Below are 16,401 nucleotides of genomic sequence, written 5' to 3'. Positions count from 1 at the left end.
ATCTGAAGGAGAAGAGGCCTGATCATCCCTCACAATTTCCCTTTCTGTCACCGAGTTGCTCTGTTAGGAGTTTTGCTATGTATTAATGAAATTTAGGCTTAGTCCTCATTGCGGATGATACATTTTTTACTAGTATTTAAGTTATGGTTTTTATGGCTACAAGGGGTGTTGGTGTTTCAAAGCCTTGTTTTAGAAATGATGAAACTGAGTCTTGGGAAGGTCACATGATCTGCCTGGGTCATGCATTTGGTAGCGGAGCCAAGAATTGGTTCCTTGACCCCGAGCCTGGTGTTCCCCCTACTTTGCCTGCTCGGGTGAGATTTATCATGTCGTTTTTACACTGATGAAAAAGAATCATTTGGGAGGTGTGACCATTTTACAGATGAGGTAACTCACACTAGGTGGATTAACTTGCCCAAATCTTACAGATATGGCGGCAGCAAATAACAACGTTACTTTATCGTTGTATAATGCTGTGTCCTGGTACCCGCTTTCATGTGTTACCTAATTTAAACCTCACAGAGACTGTGGAAGGTAGACTTGGCTATCCTCCTTTAGCAATGGGAAGACATCAATGTTCTGAGTCTTAGTAAGTTAACCAAGGTCACACAGCCAGGTCTCAAAGCCTTTTGCTGGAAAGAACTAGGAACACAATCCATCTCTTCTTGTCTCCCAATTCCTATGATGTAATCTCTTCTAGAGCTGCAGCGATGTGCTCCAGGAGCGCTTTGCTGTAGAAATGAAATGTAGCTCTGCGCTCCGACTCGCAGCCCTGCACATCCAGGAGCGGATCTACGCATGCGCTCAGCCACAGAAGATCTCTTTGAAGTACATAGAGTGAGTGGCAGGGGACTTCTAGGTCCCGTCAACAGCAGCTGTGTTGCATTTATAACTTGGCTGGCCCCTGGCCAGGATGGCCAGATTCCACAGAAAGCTGATACTCACCTACCTACCCGTCTGTCTGTTGCCTTTCCATGCATCTCCCTCTCCACTGTCTCTGACCCAACCCAGCTCCCCCAGTTGTCAGAATTGGGCTGCTCCCTCTGGGGCCGAAGCCAATGGCAGATGGAATGACACAGGATCCCTTTGTAAATTCCCAGTTCCTGAGAGAATGTCTTGGGAAATCAGTTGACAATGTCAGTGTAAAGCTCTTCTGAGGGCAGACATGCCTTGGAAATTAATTTTGTGTGAGACACTTGTGTTGCATTGTATTCCTCATTAGGACAGTTTCAGGTCCTGGGATTCCAACACCGCCTGATTCTTAGCCTAAATTTTCACTTTGCTCTGGGCAGCATCAACCAGGTTTGTTAACCCACTCACCAAATTTCAACCCTGTCCTGTCTGGACACCAAAATCAGTCGGAGACTCATATTTAAAAAATAAAACAGATCCTTGGCCCTGTTCCTGAAATACTGGATCAAATCTCTAGGGAGTGGGACCTGAGAATCTACATTTTTAACCGGTTTTTTGGGGAATTTTGAGGCTGTTAGGCTGGTACCATTCTGAAACATGACCTCAGGGGTTCACGGGTGCTCTGTGTTGCCCCTCGAAAGTATGTTATACATATGTGATCATTATTTCTCACACACGTTGTAGGAAAAAAAGATTGAGATCTGTTCTGATTAATAGAATATCACACCACACTGGGGCACCTGGGCGGCTCAGTCAGTTAAGCATCTGCCTTCGGCTCAGGTCATGATCTCAGGGTCCTGGGATCGAGCCCCGAGTCGGGCTCCCTGCTCAGCAAGGAGTCTGCTTCTCCCTTCTCCTCTGACCCTCCCCCCATTGTGCTCACTCATTTGCACGCGCGCTCTCTCTCAAATAAATAAATAAAATCTTAAAAAAAAAAAAAAGAATATCATACCACACCAAAAGTAATCAGCTCCCATAAAGACAGGTGGGGTTTAATTCCTGAATGGCTGTGGTTTTTATGGAGAGAGTGTATGTGTATTAAATATATATAAATATAAATATATGACATTTATAAATTTTATGTATATTTACACACACATGTATATATATCTATGTATATATCTTCTGTTGAGAAAGAAGCTCATGATTGCAGTATTCTGGGAACATCGGTTCCTGAATCAAAAGTAATTATGCTCTTAATTAGAGCCAAGTATACTGTAAAAATGGTATCTCCAATATCTCATGGCAGGAAGGACTGGGGAATAGAGAACTTTATATCTCCAACTTTACTCCGAAACATGAAAGGCAAAGACATCAAGAAAGCCATTAGCTTCCACATGAAGAGGAACCAGAATTTGCTGGAACCCCGACAAAAGGTAATGTTGTGGCCTCTGCCGACACCAACCCTACCCCCTACCCCCAGCTGTCTGTTGTGAAACCTCAGAGAAAGCATTTTCAGTATTGCGTAGATTTTAGGCAAGCAAATAACTCTAACTTAAGTCTTTTTCTTCCCCCTATTTAAGCAACTTATTTCTGCTGCCCAGCTACGTTTAAATTATCTACAGATCCTTGGGGAACTCAAGACATATGGTGGAAGAATCTTTAATGCTACTCTAATGGTATGTATTCTAGAAATGTGGACCCCTACTCTTATGAGAGACTGTAGAGATCCTCTGAAGAATGGTGTATCTTTTAGCCTAAAATTCATGAGCACCCTGTCATGTACCAGAATTTGTCTGGGATGTGAAATATTACACCATCAGGGAGTGTTTATCATACTTGGTGCCAGCCCTGTGACAGATGCTGGGTAGAGACAGAACTCAGTAAGACATGATTTCTACCCTCAAAAAATGAAACAAAGTACCCAACAGACCAAGTGAGGCCATGGGAAAGGCACTGGACTCTTGCTGTGGAGTTTGAAGACAGAGGGCAGCCTTGCCGGCTTCAGGTTGAGTATGGCGGGGAGAAGGGATTAGGGAAAAGCAGGAAGGTTGGATTTGGCCAGATTTCAGTCTGGAGGAAAGGCATTCTGAGGGAAGGGAAATGTAGGCAGTTTACGCTGGTGCTTTGGGGATATGAAGGTGAAGAGGAAGAATGGGAAATTGTGAAAGAAAGATGAGGATGTTAGATTGACTGCCAGGCTGGGGTCCTGACTGTTCAGAAGGAAAGAATTGAGGGTGGATCTGAAAAAGGGAAAAGAGAAGCCAAAGAGCTGTCTGCTCTGGTACTCCTTCCTCCCCCAGCTTGCTTTCTGGAGTCTAGGCCTCGAGCTCTGTGCTTTTCAGCAGGCGGGCTGTGGCTTACAGGGACTCTCCCCCACGGCACTGTTCAGACAGCCCCAGAACCCTCCAGCACAAAACCAGACAATCTGCCCATTAGAGGGCTTTTAAATATTTCAACAAAGCTCCTCTCAGTGTATATTTGGTGTGCTTCTGAGTCGTTTACAGTGATGGGTCAGTTTAATCAGATTGCTGACCTACCACTGTAGATGGACAAAGAGAATCAATGTTTGGAGAGAAAGGAAGAGCATCAGATAGTCAGGGGAAGGGAAAAACAGTTGAGTCTTTGTACAAGTAGGTGACGTAAAGGTGGAAAAGAGACTAGATCACAGAAAGGAAGGCTTGAAGGTACAAGAAAAACTTGCACTTTTACCAGGGGCTACTCCTGTCCTCTCCCAGCCGTCAAGTTCCTGTCCCCAGCCCCCCTTGACTTTTCCTGTGTAAGGTGACAACTGGTAACGGGAGATGCCAGCCACATTGAACTGGCTCAGGGTGCTTGCTAGGCACGAGGGGCTACCAACATAGATAAATACCGACTCTGTTGTCAGGGACCTTAACGTGAACATGACACTCAGATACGAATAATTACAGTGAGAAGTGGCAGCTCAGTGCTACCAGAGCAGGACAGAGGCTGTGGTGTGGGAACAACGCAGAGGAAAGGGGCTACTCTGGCTTGAGGAGACAGATGGAGCAGATGTTTTCCATAGGTAGTAGATTTTGATGGAAGCTTTTTTTTAAAGATTTCTTATTTATTTATTTATTTATTTTTAAGATCTCATTTATTTATTTGACAGAGAGAGAGACAGTGAGAGAGGGAACACAAGCAGGGGGCAGTGGGAGAGGGAGAAGCAGGCTTCCCGCCGATCAGGGAGCCCGATGCGGGGCTCGATCCCAGGACCTTGGGATCATGACCTGAGCCGAAGGCAGACGCTTAACGACTGAGCCACCCAAGCACCCCAGGATTTCTTATTTATTTAATTGAGAGAGAGAGAGCAGGAGCTGGGGAGAGGGAGAAGCAGACTCCCCACCAAGCAGGGAGCCCAATTTGGGACTTGATCCAGGGACCCCGGGATCATAACCTGAGCCTAAGGCAGAGGCTTAACCAACTGAGCCACCCAGGCACCCTTGACAGAAGCTTGTAAAGAGGGGTCAGGATTTCAATAGGGCGCAGCATGAATATGGGCACATAGGTGGGAAAGCACAGGTTATGTTTACGAAACAGGTAACAGTCCCATGGTTTGGCTCTCTCTTGTGAAGCGTCTTGTAAGAGATACACTTATACTTAATTTAGCTGTAGATGGGGCCCTGGTTGGGCCATTGCCTAGTTTGGCAGTCTAGGGAAGAGTTGGTGAGGGAGGATCTGACATAAAAATCATGGAGTTTTGCAGAGAGGTATCATGTCTTGCATGTGCAATGTATTTTCACTCACTTGTGAATGAAAACTAATTCCTCTTCCACTGGATGCAGTTACAGGATAGAGAGTCGTATATTGCCCTTCTAGTTGGAGCCAAATATGGGATTAGCCAAATTATCAGTAGCAAACTCAACATCATGTCCACGTTGGCAGAGTTTGCAAACATCAGCCGTGTAGAGCTGACAGAAGAGTCCGAGAAAGTGAGCATGGTCAAAGTGTATCTTCAGGATGTCAAGGTAATGCATGGGGAAGAGATTTTGAATCCAACTTCTGGAATTTGGGGCTCAATTATCCTAGGGTAGTTTATGCAAATATGGATATTAACAAAATCTAATATCCAGCATTTGCTGAAGAGGATGAATCATCCATCCTGTATCATCAAAAGGAGAATAATGAACAGGGTGCATTTTCTTGGGAAGGTCCTAAAAGGGTTTGGGTTTTTTGTTTCTTTGTGTGTGTGTGTGTGTGTGTGTGTGTGTTTGGTTTGGTTTGGTTTGGTGTAAACTGAGCTTGGAATATATACTTTTCTGATGGGTTTAGAAACTAAGAGGGCACACCAGATGATTTTATCACATGTATGGGACCAGAATGGCTGCTCAAGAGTTTCGAGTGGCAGCAGTAAAAATGGGCAAATGATGCAAAGTACTTCCCTAGCCTCTCTGCCAGGTCCTACATTGCCCTTCCTTTGCTTTAATTCTGACGTGCTCAAGGGTGCATTATTTGTTATTGCATTATTTTTTTTTATCACCTTCTTCTTCCTTCTCCATTTACTTTCCTTTTCTTTTTCCAGATCAGGTCTCAAAGGGGCCCCACTGCATGAATGAACAGGGGGGGGGGGGGGGGGTTGGGGGGGGGTGGTGGGGATGGGGAGGCTGGACTGGGGGTGAAGAAGCAGGAGACATGGTAGAGATTCAAGGGGAAGAACTCACTGTGTGTCTGTGAGTGTGTGAATATGTGCATGTGTGGTTGTGTGTATGCGTACATGTATGCTTATTTCGAGTCTTGCAGGTGAGAATAGGAGACACGAGGCGGCCTGCCTGTGGGCCATGGCTGGACTTACTTGGAATCTCTCATTGACCCCACGTGGCCTTGTTGTCAGTCTTCGGACTGTCTCTGAGCCCTTTATGTAAGAGCTCTCTTTATCTTCAAAGGTTCTGACGTTGCTACTGGAATCTAACAGTGCAAAAGACCTGGCCTGCCTGGTTGCTGGGTACTACAGGCTGTTTGTGGACCCAGATACCTCCATTTTCCTCTGGCCGGGAAACAAACAGCAGGTGCACCGGGTATCTGCTGAAGAAGGTGAGGTGCTGAGGCTTGCTCCTATAAGGACCGGCCCTTTCCACAGCCTAAAGGAAGGGAGTGAATTGAGTTGAGCTGAGACTTCCACCTAAGTGGATGGGAGCTATTTTCCCATTTATTTCCTGGTAAACAGTTGATCTTTCTAAAATCCTAAATAGGCTTTCTTTGTAGCTGAGAGTCCCCTAAAGACACGAAATGCTGTTGAATGTCTCTGATTCCCTGTGGTATTTCCTAAAATCATCTCTAAGATCCACTGTATTTTGTCTTTATTTTAGCAAAAAAAGATGTTATTCATTTATTCAGAAAGTACAGATGACCTAGGTTTTTATTCTACATCTAGGTGCTCTGTTGCATTTTCTTGAATTATAATAGAAATTCTCAACCTTACGTGTTTAGAAGAAGGGGATACTGGAGATAAAAGGAAATCAAAATCATATATAAGGAATGAAGTAGTGAAGGCCAGATGAGATGAACAGTTCCCCAGGCCAGCTCCCAGTTTCTCTCAGGCTTTTGCTTCAGCCCTGTCGATGCAGCATTTTCCCACTGGTTTGCTGATATACGTTGAAACACTCCCACTACAGCTAATTTCAGGCTACCAACGTGATGTCACTGAACGTGGAGGTGGGAAGAGATGCTCAGTAGCACATTATGTAACCTTTCCTCCATTTGGATCAAATGGGCATAAATAATCTCAAGGGATTAAATAATAGTAAGATAAAGTAAAATAATTAGGAAGAGATGAGTTTGGGGGACTTGTTGTTTTGGTTTTAACATGGTTTATGAACAAGGGATGATATCTTAGAATCTTACCAGACAATGCAGAGTGGGAGCAGTTGTGAAGGTCTGGTGGTGGGAGGGAATGCTTCTGCTGGGGCAGGGGGCAGTGGGAGGGAAGGCACTCTAGAGGGGGGATGTTTGAAGTAGATCTTGAAAGACTGGTGGAATTAACCAGGCAAAGAAGAGAGGAGAGATCATTTGAAGCAGAGGGGACAACATGGAGGCATGACACAAAGGGCAAGGTCATGATCTGTGGGAAGCTCTCTGTGGTGGCTGGAGCATGTGAAGCCTGCAAGGGATGACCAGGCTGTTGAGAAGGGGTCAGGGCCACACTGTGAGGGGATGACCTGGCTGCTATGAAGGGGTCAGGGCCACACTGTGAGGGGGTGACCAGGCTGCTGAGGAGGGGTAGGGCCACACTGTGAGGGGGTGACCAGGCTGCTGAAGAGGGCGGGGCCACACTGTGAGGGGTGACCAAGCTGCTGAGGAGGGATTGGGGCCACACTGTGAGGGGCCTTAACTCCTGTGGGAGAGCTTAGGCTCCTCCCTGTAGGCAGAGGAAGCCATCAGGGGATTTAAGTAGAGTATAATGTGATCAGAGAGAAGTTTTTAGAATTATCACACTGGAGGCTATGGTAGAAGAGAAATTAGAGACCTGGGTCAATGCCCTCAACCTTCCTGCCATGAATTCTCCCTGAGTACCAGCAGCTAGATGAGTTTTGATTGTCCTAAAAGCCCGGTAGCACCAGTGGGTCCCCAAGGCCAGGCTTCAAAATGGTGCCAGCCTACTAGCCTCAGAATCCCACATAAGTTGCCAAGAATACAGATTTTCAGCCCCATTCCCTAGATATTTGACTTAGTACATCAGGGTTAGGGCTGAGGATCTGTTTGATTTTTTAAATATGATTCCCCATTTGGGGACAGGACAGAGCTGGGATTTGAGGAGGGCCTAGCAAACCTGCGTGATGCTGCCCAGAGCAGAGTGAAATCCAGCCACATAACCTCCATGTTTCCACGAACACATAGCTCTCCTCGGAAGTAGTCCTGTCTCCATTACGCCCTTCAGGTAGATGTAGGAAAGTAGCCTGATGTGTGGGGAGAACATGGACTCTGGGATCCCATGCGTCCTGTGTCAGCCAATGCAGCGTGATCTTGGCTGGCCACCCTGGAGAATGGGAGGGCAGGCAGAATGAGGGATGGGAGGACATACACCTCTGCCAGTCCCTGAATGCTGTCCCCTAACCCCCGGGGTCCCTTGCATTACAGGCTACGAATCCAGGGCGTGCAGCGACTCAGAGGAGTCCTCTGAACTGGACTGTGTGCTGGAGCCTCTCTCTGACAGACAACTGCTGAAGCTGGGTCCCTGCAGACCGCTCGTCAAAGAGGAGCTGCCTCCTGGGGACAGCCCCACGCCTGAGGCGGCCAGGAGGGGCCCGAGCATCGCCGGGGCCAGCAGCATGACAGACAGTGCTGAGTCCGAGGCATCTGACTCGGCCAACACTGAGAGCCGAGGCTGCAGGACCAGTGGCTCCAGTGAGTCCATGGACGCCCTGGAAGAGGATGATTTGGACACTTGCTCTTCCAGCAGGTCTGGCTTCTTCCACTCCAGCTCACCGGGCTTCCCAGAGACTCTCGGTTCCAACAGCCAAGAGGAGAGAAGCAGGATTGAAACCAGTGGCTTCCTCTGTCTCCTGGACCTGGCCCAGAGAGCCAGTCCTCCATGCCAGAAGACAGAGTTTTCTGAGAGTCCCGCTCCTGAGACTTTCAGCTGGGGACCAGAACTGAGTGCAGTCAGGCTGGACCCCAGGCTGTATGAGGGCAGCCAGACCGGCTACTATAGTCTGTGCTCCGGTGTCTCCCTGGCCAGGCACCTGAGCGACAGCTCAGAGAGCACAGCCTCCCGGCAGGGCGGGGACCTGCCGGCCTGCAGTCAGCAGCCCAGCTCCACTCTGGAAGCCCTGGCCCCGCACTTGCCTCCTGCCTTGGAGGATGGTAGCTCGGATGAGGAATACTATGATGCTGCTGACAAGCTCACACCCCCAGATGCCCTCTCAGGTGAGCCCTCCCCAGCAGGTCTGCAGACTCGGCAGGCAGCTCCTGAACACCCAGCAGGGGCAAGGACCAAGCTGGAAGGGAAAACACATGAGTAAAGCAGGGTCCTTGTCCTTGTTTGAGAAGGCCCAGCGGGGCTCAGTGGACCAAGTTATAAGTGTCATAACTTCAAGTCAATGCTACAAGGGAGGTTCAGAGAACTGTAGGCGAGCAAAGATGGGAGGCGCTAATTCAACAGGAAAGGCTTCCCAGAAGAGGTGGCAGATGGACTGGGCCTTGTGTGGTGGACAGAATTTACACAGAGAAGGGTTTGACAGGAGTGCTCAGCAGAGGAAAGTGGCTGTGTCATTACTGACCCTGACGCTACATTAAGTGAGGCTTTGAAGCAAGAAGAACCTGATAGGCCATTGGTGGCCCCTTAAGAGACTTACACATAAGAAAAGGCAGGGGATCTGTTGGTCCTGTTTCTTTCTGGTTCCTTATCCTTTCCTCCACAAAGAGTGTGGGGTGTCTTTCCACATAGAGTGACTTCCTGAGTTGACTTAAGATCCTTGCAGGGCACTTACACACACACACACACACACACAATATGCTGAAGGAAAAAAAAAATTGGAAAATAGCACACAGACATCGATGGTGACCCAGCAGAAGCTGGGGAAGCTGCAGCCCTTTTATTTTTTTTTTCAACCCTTCCCTGTTCCCTGCCCTCCGGTGGTTTCCTGTTGTTGGTGGGAGAGAGGCCAGCTCCTGAGCAGCCCCCATGAGGCACCTCAAGGTCCTCTGTGACATGGCATCTTTCCCTCTCTCTCCGTCCTCCTGAGCCCTCTCTCTGCATACCTACCACAGAGACCTCCTTGCTGTTCTTGAAGAGTGCCATGCTCTTTCCTACCTCTGGCCTTTGTTGTGCTGCTCTTTCCGCCTGAAACACGCCTCACCCTGATCTTTGGCTGTTAATGCCCACCCACCTATCAGGTCCCACCTGGAAATTCACTTCCCCCGAAACATGGACCCAGACTGCCAAGACTAGGGCTATGTTTTCATAGCCTCCTGGGGGCTTCCTGCCTAGTCCTTAGCATTGCCTATAATTGTCTATTTGTGTGATTTTTGTGTTGATGTTTCTCTTCCTCACTAAAAACCCAAGAATTCCTTAGAGTGTAGGAGCTGTGTATTTCACACTCAGCCCTATGTGCCCAGCACATAGTGCCTGGCAATTTTGCTAAATGAATGAATGAACTCTCCACCATCTACCCTGAGTTCATTAATGGACCATACCCCTAGAGAAGGAGAAACTTAGAGCAAGTTTGCACTGTTCTCCAAAGAATCCAGCCAACTGCCATCCATGCCCTCAGCTTTGCCTTGCTGGTCCGGCCATTGTGCAGGGGTCAAGATGGGGGCGCAACAGAGACTGAAACATGGGTGGGCATCAGAATCACCCAAGGGACCAGGTTTAAATACGACAGCTTCTTAGGTGGTGGCCTCCAAGGTTCTGATTGAGGAGGCCTGAGGAGCAGCCTAGGAGATGATAAGGTTTTTAATGAGGTATAGCCAAATTGGAAACAACGGGTCTGAGTCCCTCAGATTCTCAAGTGCTGGGTTATGATCCTGATTCCTTCTGCCTGATTCCCTGGACTTCTTCACAAAGTGCCTCTCCACTCAGAAAGGTCCATCCTGGCATGCACAAAACCCCTCATACCTGCGACTGAGTCGTGACACTTTTTTTTTTTTTTTAAGATTTTATTTATTTGAGAGGGAGAGCATGTATGCAGGGGGAGGAACAGAGGGAGAGGGACAAGCTGACTCTGTGCTGAGTGCAGAGCCCGGCATGGGGCTCGATCCCATGACCCCGAGACCACGACCCAAGCCGAAACCAAGAGTCAGACGTCTAACCAACTGAACCATCCAGGTGCCTGGAGTCGTGACACTTTTTGTCAAGAGAAAGCTCCCTCCATCCTCATGCCTATGGTGGCAATAAGAACAGGGGTGGTAGCAGCTCCTGTCAGTGACCTCCTGGTAGACACAGACCTTGTTCTGGGAGCTTGATATGCACCAGTTCACTGAACCTGCGCGGGAGTGCAGGGCTGCCCACTACCACAGGTATGACTGACTTGGGTCGACATAAGCCCAAAGAAAGAGTGTTGGAAAGATGTCAGATAGTTATAGAATTGCTAGCAAATGTGAAGAGCTGGTTTAAACCAGGCCCAGAGACTGTGTGACAGGATTCCTCATCGTATTATCAGGAGACTGTGGCTGCAAAGGATGGGCTCTGCTGCTTATTATTATTATTATTTTTTAAAGATTTATTTATTCTACAGAGAGAGCGCCCGATGTGGGGCTCAAGCTCATGATCCTGAGATCATGACCTGAACCAAAACCAAAAGTCAGACACTTAACCGACCGCGCTCCCAGGCGCCCCTTATTATTATTATTTTAAAGCTATGTGTTCAAGTGTGACAATCTAGGAAATTTGTGGCTGACTTTCTAGGGCATAAATCTGGCTACTTGACTGATTGTGGATAGGGCACAATCATGAAGAGTTCCAACAGACTGTAACCATTGGGGGAGATTTCATTCGTCTCATTTTCATTTTGGTACTGATTTTCATTTCATTTGGTACTGTGACCAAAAGACAATAAAATGGGTTGTGGGCAACCAAGAATCAAAAACTATTATTCCCATTTATTAGATGAGCAAATTGAGGAGGTCAAGAATTAGCATGCCCAAGGTGACCCGGCTCAGTCAGGATTTGAACCCAGGCAACCCTGAGTCCTGAGCCCAAGTTCTCTTAGTCTCTTTGTTTTTCTTCATTTCGTGTACTCTTTCCTTTGTTGATTCTCAGGGCCCAGAGCTGTTCCTGCTGCAGAGCTCAGTGCCACAAGCTTGAAGAATAAGTTTAGCACTTGCACCCCTGAGGATAGCCTGAATCCTGGGCCAGATGGAAGGGAACCAAGCAGAAGGGGAGGGGTGAAGAAGTATGCCAAGACCCTGAGGAAAAGAAGGTCTTTCCTACGGACTGACTACACCTGTCAAGTCTCATTTCCCCTGGTGCCCTCAGCCTCCCTGGAGAGTGTGGACGATGTGTGCTACTACAACAGGGAGCCCTATCTGGCCCTCGGTGCATCCTCCCCAACTGTGTCCTCTCTGCAGGACATGCAGGGTGAGCCTGGCCTCCTAGAGACCAAGGCCCTGGGGCTGCTGGGTCCCTTGAGGAAGACCAAGAGCAAAACCCCAGCCTCCCGGGTCATGGAGATGGAGCCCGAGACCATGGAAACCAAGTCAGTCATCGACTCTCGAGTGTCTTCTATTTCTGCTATTCGCCTCCGGATTGACCTCAACCATAAAGAGAGTTCTGGGGATGCCCCCCCCGACTGCCACTGTTGCCAGTTCCCCGGCAAGTACCCCTCACCGTTCCAGTCCAGGCTCACCTGGTCCAGATAATGCTCAGGCAGAGCCTTCCCAAACCTTGTCTCCATTTCAACACTCGGTTGGCAGTGCCCCCAAAGAACTCACCCTCGAGCTTGGGGACAGCACCTCCTCCCTCCCCAGTACTGACCCAAACCCAGATAGAGGCTGCCTGCCCCTCAGCCCAGGGCCGCATAATGCCTCTCAAGCAGCCACTGTAGAGCTGGGAGGAGTCCAGTTGGAAACAGGGCTGGGATCTTTGTCTACAAATCCTCTGCAAGAAACTGCCCCCAAGCGCACACAGCCTCCGTTGTCTCTTCCAATCAGGCCTAGAAGTGGTGAATGTGGAATAAATTCAGCAAAGAAGATGGCTGCCTTTCCTACAGAGGAGGAGCAACAAGGACAGCTCTCTCTGGGACATGACGGAGAAGTTGCAAACAAAAATGGCACCAGTTTATTTCGTGATGAATCTGGGCAAGATTCAGGTGACTCCAGGAGTGGCCTGTGGAATGCTGTGCCACAGACTACAGGTATCAGTGCCCCAGCTGGTGGAATAATAGCCTCGCTCTCCTTGAAGTCTCCTATAACAGGAACTGAGCAGATCCTGCCACATTCCCCCACGGGCCCCAAAGGACAAAGCAGAGAAACCCCAAGCCAAGCCGGCCTGGCCCCAGAGCAAAAACTATTGGAAGAGCTGGATTCAGACCCTGATTTCTTGCTTGGGGACCAGACCATTCCATCAGTCTTCCCTCTGGAGGGGGTCAAGGCTGAGCCACTCAACCATGTGATGGGGGAAGATACAGCCTCTAGGGACCCTCCACAGCAGATCTCTTTTAATCCAGGTCCTTCTTTGCCAAAGCCACTAGCATGTCCCCAAAAGGAGCCCCACTTAGAAGGTTCAAACCATTGCTCACTGTCAGAAAACAAAGGCAAAAGCCCTAGCATCTGCCTTGCTGCTGAGAAGTCTTTCCTGTGCTTTGCCCCAGAAAGTCATCCTAAAGTTTCTGCCAGCCTCAGGATGGCCACGTCTTTGGGGTTCATGGGTACAAATGAGACGGTGGCCCCTAGGATTGGGATGGAGCCGTGCAGCTGCCAGTTCTCCTACGCCACGTGCTTCCGGGGCCTGCAGCCAGACGCAGAGGAAGAAGACAGGAACTTGGAGGCACGCCCCACGGCCCCACTCACCTCACCGCCCTCTGCAGGCAGCCAGCTGGCCCTGCCCTGGAGGCCTGCCCGGGCCCACAGCTGCAGCGCCGAGCCCCTGTCGAGGAGTAGCCACATCTGGCCAGAGTACTGCTCCAGGGCTCTGAGACAGCTGAAAGCTGCCCCAGCCAGCAGCCCAGAGGGCTTCGTCCAACTCACAGAGAGCTTACTGGAATTACAAGATATTCTAGAGGCTTCCTGGGGGGATGGGAAGAGACACCCCCCGGAGAAGTGCACCTGGCACTTTTCAGAAAGCCGGAGCCGCCTCTGCATGGGTTCCCAGAAGCTCCTGTCAAGCTGTCAACATGTGATCAGAATGGACCAGTCCCCTGAAGAGATGCAGGGCGCCGTGCGGGACACCTTCCAGCACCTGGTCCAGCTGGCCGGCCTGTGCTTCCAGTTCACAGACTGCGGCCGCTGCTCGGGCCGGCACAGGGAGGCGGCTGGGAACCTGAGAGATGTGGTGTACACCTACCACCAGTTCGTGGAGGCTGCTAGGCTGGCCTGTGAGAGAGGCTACCACAACCTGAGTGTGAAACTCTTGGCCCGTCAGTGCACGGCCCTCACAGCTGCCGTGTTCTGTTTGACCCAGAAGTTCCGGGCATCTGCTGCCCTGTGAACGGGCTGCTGGCCCAGGCTCCTGCCCTGCCCTGGACACTGTCCTGAGAAGCCCCTCCATTCCTCCGCCCACCCCTCCAAAATGTTTACTAGAGTATTCAAATAAACTGCTGCTTCATCCTGGCCTGAATCATACAGAGTGGTGATAAGTTTGGGTCAAAAGCACTTACTTGTATTCATTCAACAAACATTCACTAGGGACCTCCTCTGGGTCAGGCCGTGTGTAGGCACTTAGGATATAAAGATGAATAAGACAAGTCCCTGCCCCTGGTCAGGGTGCTCACAGACCCTCAGGGGGGATACAGATAAGTAGATTGCCTTCAGTAAACCGTATGGACTAGGAATTCACCCTGGGGTTGTGGAAGCAAGAGGAACTCACAAACTGTCCCAAGATGACAAGGATGAGGGAGGAAGGTGGGGGGTCACTGAAAAATGGTCTTGACTGCTAATATCACACTGATTTGGCAATAACCTTCACAAATAGGAGTGAATACATGTCAGATTTGATAGATTCTACCTTCATAAGTTTTGGTTTGCGGCACAGGCCTGGTAATTCTTGGCCCCCTCGCTATGACAAGCATAGGTTGCCACTAGGTGGCAGTAAGTCCTTAGTCGCACGGTGACCCACATCCAGGAGTGTATGCCCTGGGCTTCCTCGGAAATTGACTCCACACCAGAATATTGTACCCTTTTTCTGTTGTACATGTCTAAAACTGCAAACATTAAAGCCCTGAATTAGATTTGCCTTTTTAAGAGTAATATTAGAGCAAAAGAAATATATTTAGTACCTTTCTCACTAATCCCAGTTGAGCCAGTTAATCCCTGTTAATCTTAGTGGGACACCGGACAAGCTACTTAACCCCTCCGTGCTTTGGTTTTCTCTCTAAATATTAAGAGTTCCTGCTTTGCAGTGTAGAAATATAGTAAATAATTTAGTAAATACTCAGTAAAAGTCAGGAATAACCCTTGGACTTTATGGGTACCTCTCCTAGTGTGAAACCATTTCCTACATTTTGTTTTCAGACTCCAGGAAAACTGGTTTCAAGATACCCTTGGGATGTCTTTTTCCCCTGGCTTCTCTGTCCAGGCCAAAGCTGGCTTAGACGCTCACCTGGGGCTACTAGAGCTCATTCAAAGGGTCCTTTTGTCCCTCTGGTACTCCTGATCAGTTGTGGGTCTGCACTGGCCCCTTAATTCCTCTCCTTCACCCAGAAAAAGCAGGGGGCAGAATGAGAGTGTTATGTACCTAAGGTCTTGGCAATCGGAGGAAAGCCATATTTTGGGAAAAGACCCCTTCTAAAACCCCTTGTTACCAGTTACTTGTTAACTAACCTTTTAACCAGTCCTTGTGCCAGGAAAAGATTTATTTTCTTAGAGGCTTGTTTCTTTCCACACAATAGTTTGAATAAAATTTAAATAAGGCTCTTGAACATAGATTTGAAGTGCTTTTGTGGCCATGAAAAGTAGGAACAATAGGACACTGAAATAAAAATTATATGATGTTAAACAGTACATGAACACTTTTACCAGCAGAAAGCTCTGTGAAGAGCTGCATAATCTATATGTTCGAAAGTTGAAGGAAGGAGCTCAGGACTTCAACTCAACCAGGGCTTGAATCCTGGCAGTGTTCTTATAGGCACTTCTCTGGGCCTCAGTTTCCCCAACTGACAAAAGGAATTATTACTAGTCTCATTTAGTGAGGACCTACAGTGTGCCAGATGCCTTAGATACCTTGAATATATTTTCTTATCAATGGGACAACACCCTAAACTAGAGATTGTTATGTAATACACATTCAGCATTATTGTGAGAAATAATCATGAAGGCAGGAAGAAGACTGTGAAGCCTCTGGCACAGTCACTCAGATGTTTACTTCTGTCTTTCTTTGCTTCCTCCCCCACCTCAAATCCATTAACTCTCTTGGATTGCTACTGCATGGAGTTAGTAGGTTGCTCTGCAGTTCCCATGAGGAGTACGAAGTTCCAGAAGTTCCAGGAAATCCCTCATTGTTGAGAAGCTACAATGAGGGATGGGGTCCTGTTTAGCACTTTCTTTGAGATACACAGCCCCCTACATGAAATAGGCAGAATGGGATGCAATGCAAGAGTCAGTTGTTTAATGACTAAGAAACTCGCAGACATTTGCACTTTTCCATCCTTTTTCCACTCACCATCACATTGGCTGATTCATTTCTTTATACAAACATTTGTTACACCCATCCCAAGTGATGCCTGATGCAGGATTATGGATATAAGAATCCTGTCTTCAAGAGCTCCTGGTCTAAGAGATAAGATGACATGTAGAGATAGAGACCTATAATATAAGGCATTGTCTGCTCAGGGTGACCAAAGAGGACAGATAAGGTGCAATGAGAGCTCAAAGGAGAGAAGTCATTTTGGAGTTGGGCACAGAGTAGTGATCATGGAAGGCTTCCTGTAGGAGGCAGCA

The 16,401-nt window shown here is 48.4% G+C and overlaps 1 protein-coding gene across 1 annotated transcript in view; it reads left to right on the top strand.

Moving 5' to 3' along the window:
* The window catches only part of FRMPD1 (FERM and PDZ domain containing 1), a 78,931-nt gene extending 64,855 nt beyond the window's left edge, over window positions 1–14,076 (top strand). The window contains 8 exon segments of the mRNA XM_035016284.1: window positions 701–837; window positions 2,162–2,288; window positions 2,436–2,531; window positions 4,659–4,841; window positions 5,757–5,904; window positions 7,948–8,736; window positions 11,570–12,105; window positions 12,107–14,076. Coding sequence (XP_034872175.1) covers window positions 701–837; window positions 2,162–2,288; window positions 2,436–2,531; window positions 4,659–4,841; window positions 5,757–5,904; window positions 7,948–8,736; window positions 11,570–12,105; window positions 12,107–13,954 — 3,864 coding nt within the window. The 3' untranslated portion in view covers window positions 13,955–14,076.
* The last annotated feature ends 2,325 nt before the right edge of the window (window positions 14,077–16,401 follow it).

Source organism: Mirounga leonina, unplaced genomic scaffold (assembly GCF_011800145.1).
Source record: "Mirounga leonina isolate KUSES-001 unplaced genomic scaffold, KU_Mleo_1.0 Mir_170, whole genome shotgun sequence".
Classification (NCBI taxonomy): domain Eukaryota; kingdom Metazoa; phylum Chordata; class Mammalia; order Carnivora; family Phocidae; genus Mirounga; species Mirounga leonina.
Note: the sequence above shows the minus strand (reverse complement) of the source record. Positions and strands in the feature narration are given on the sequence as shown.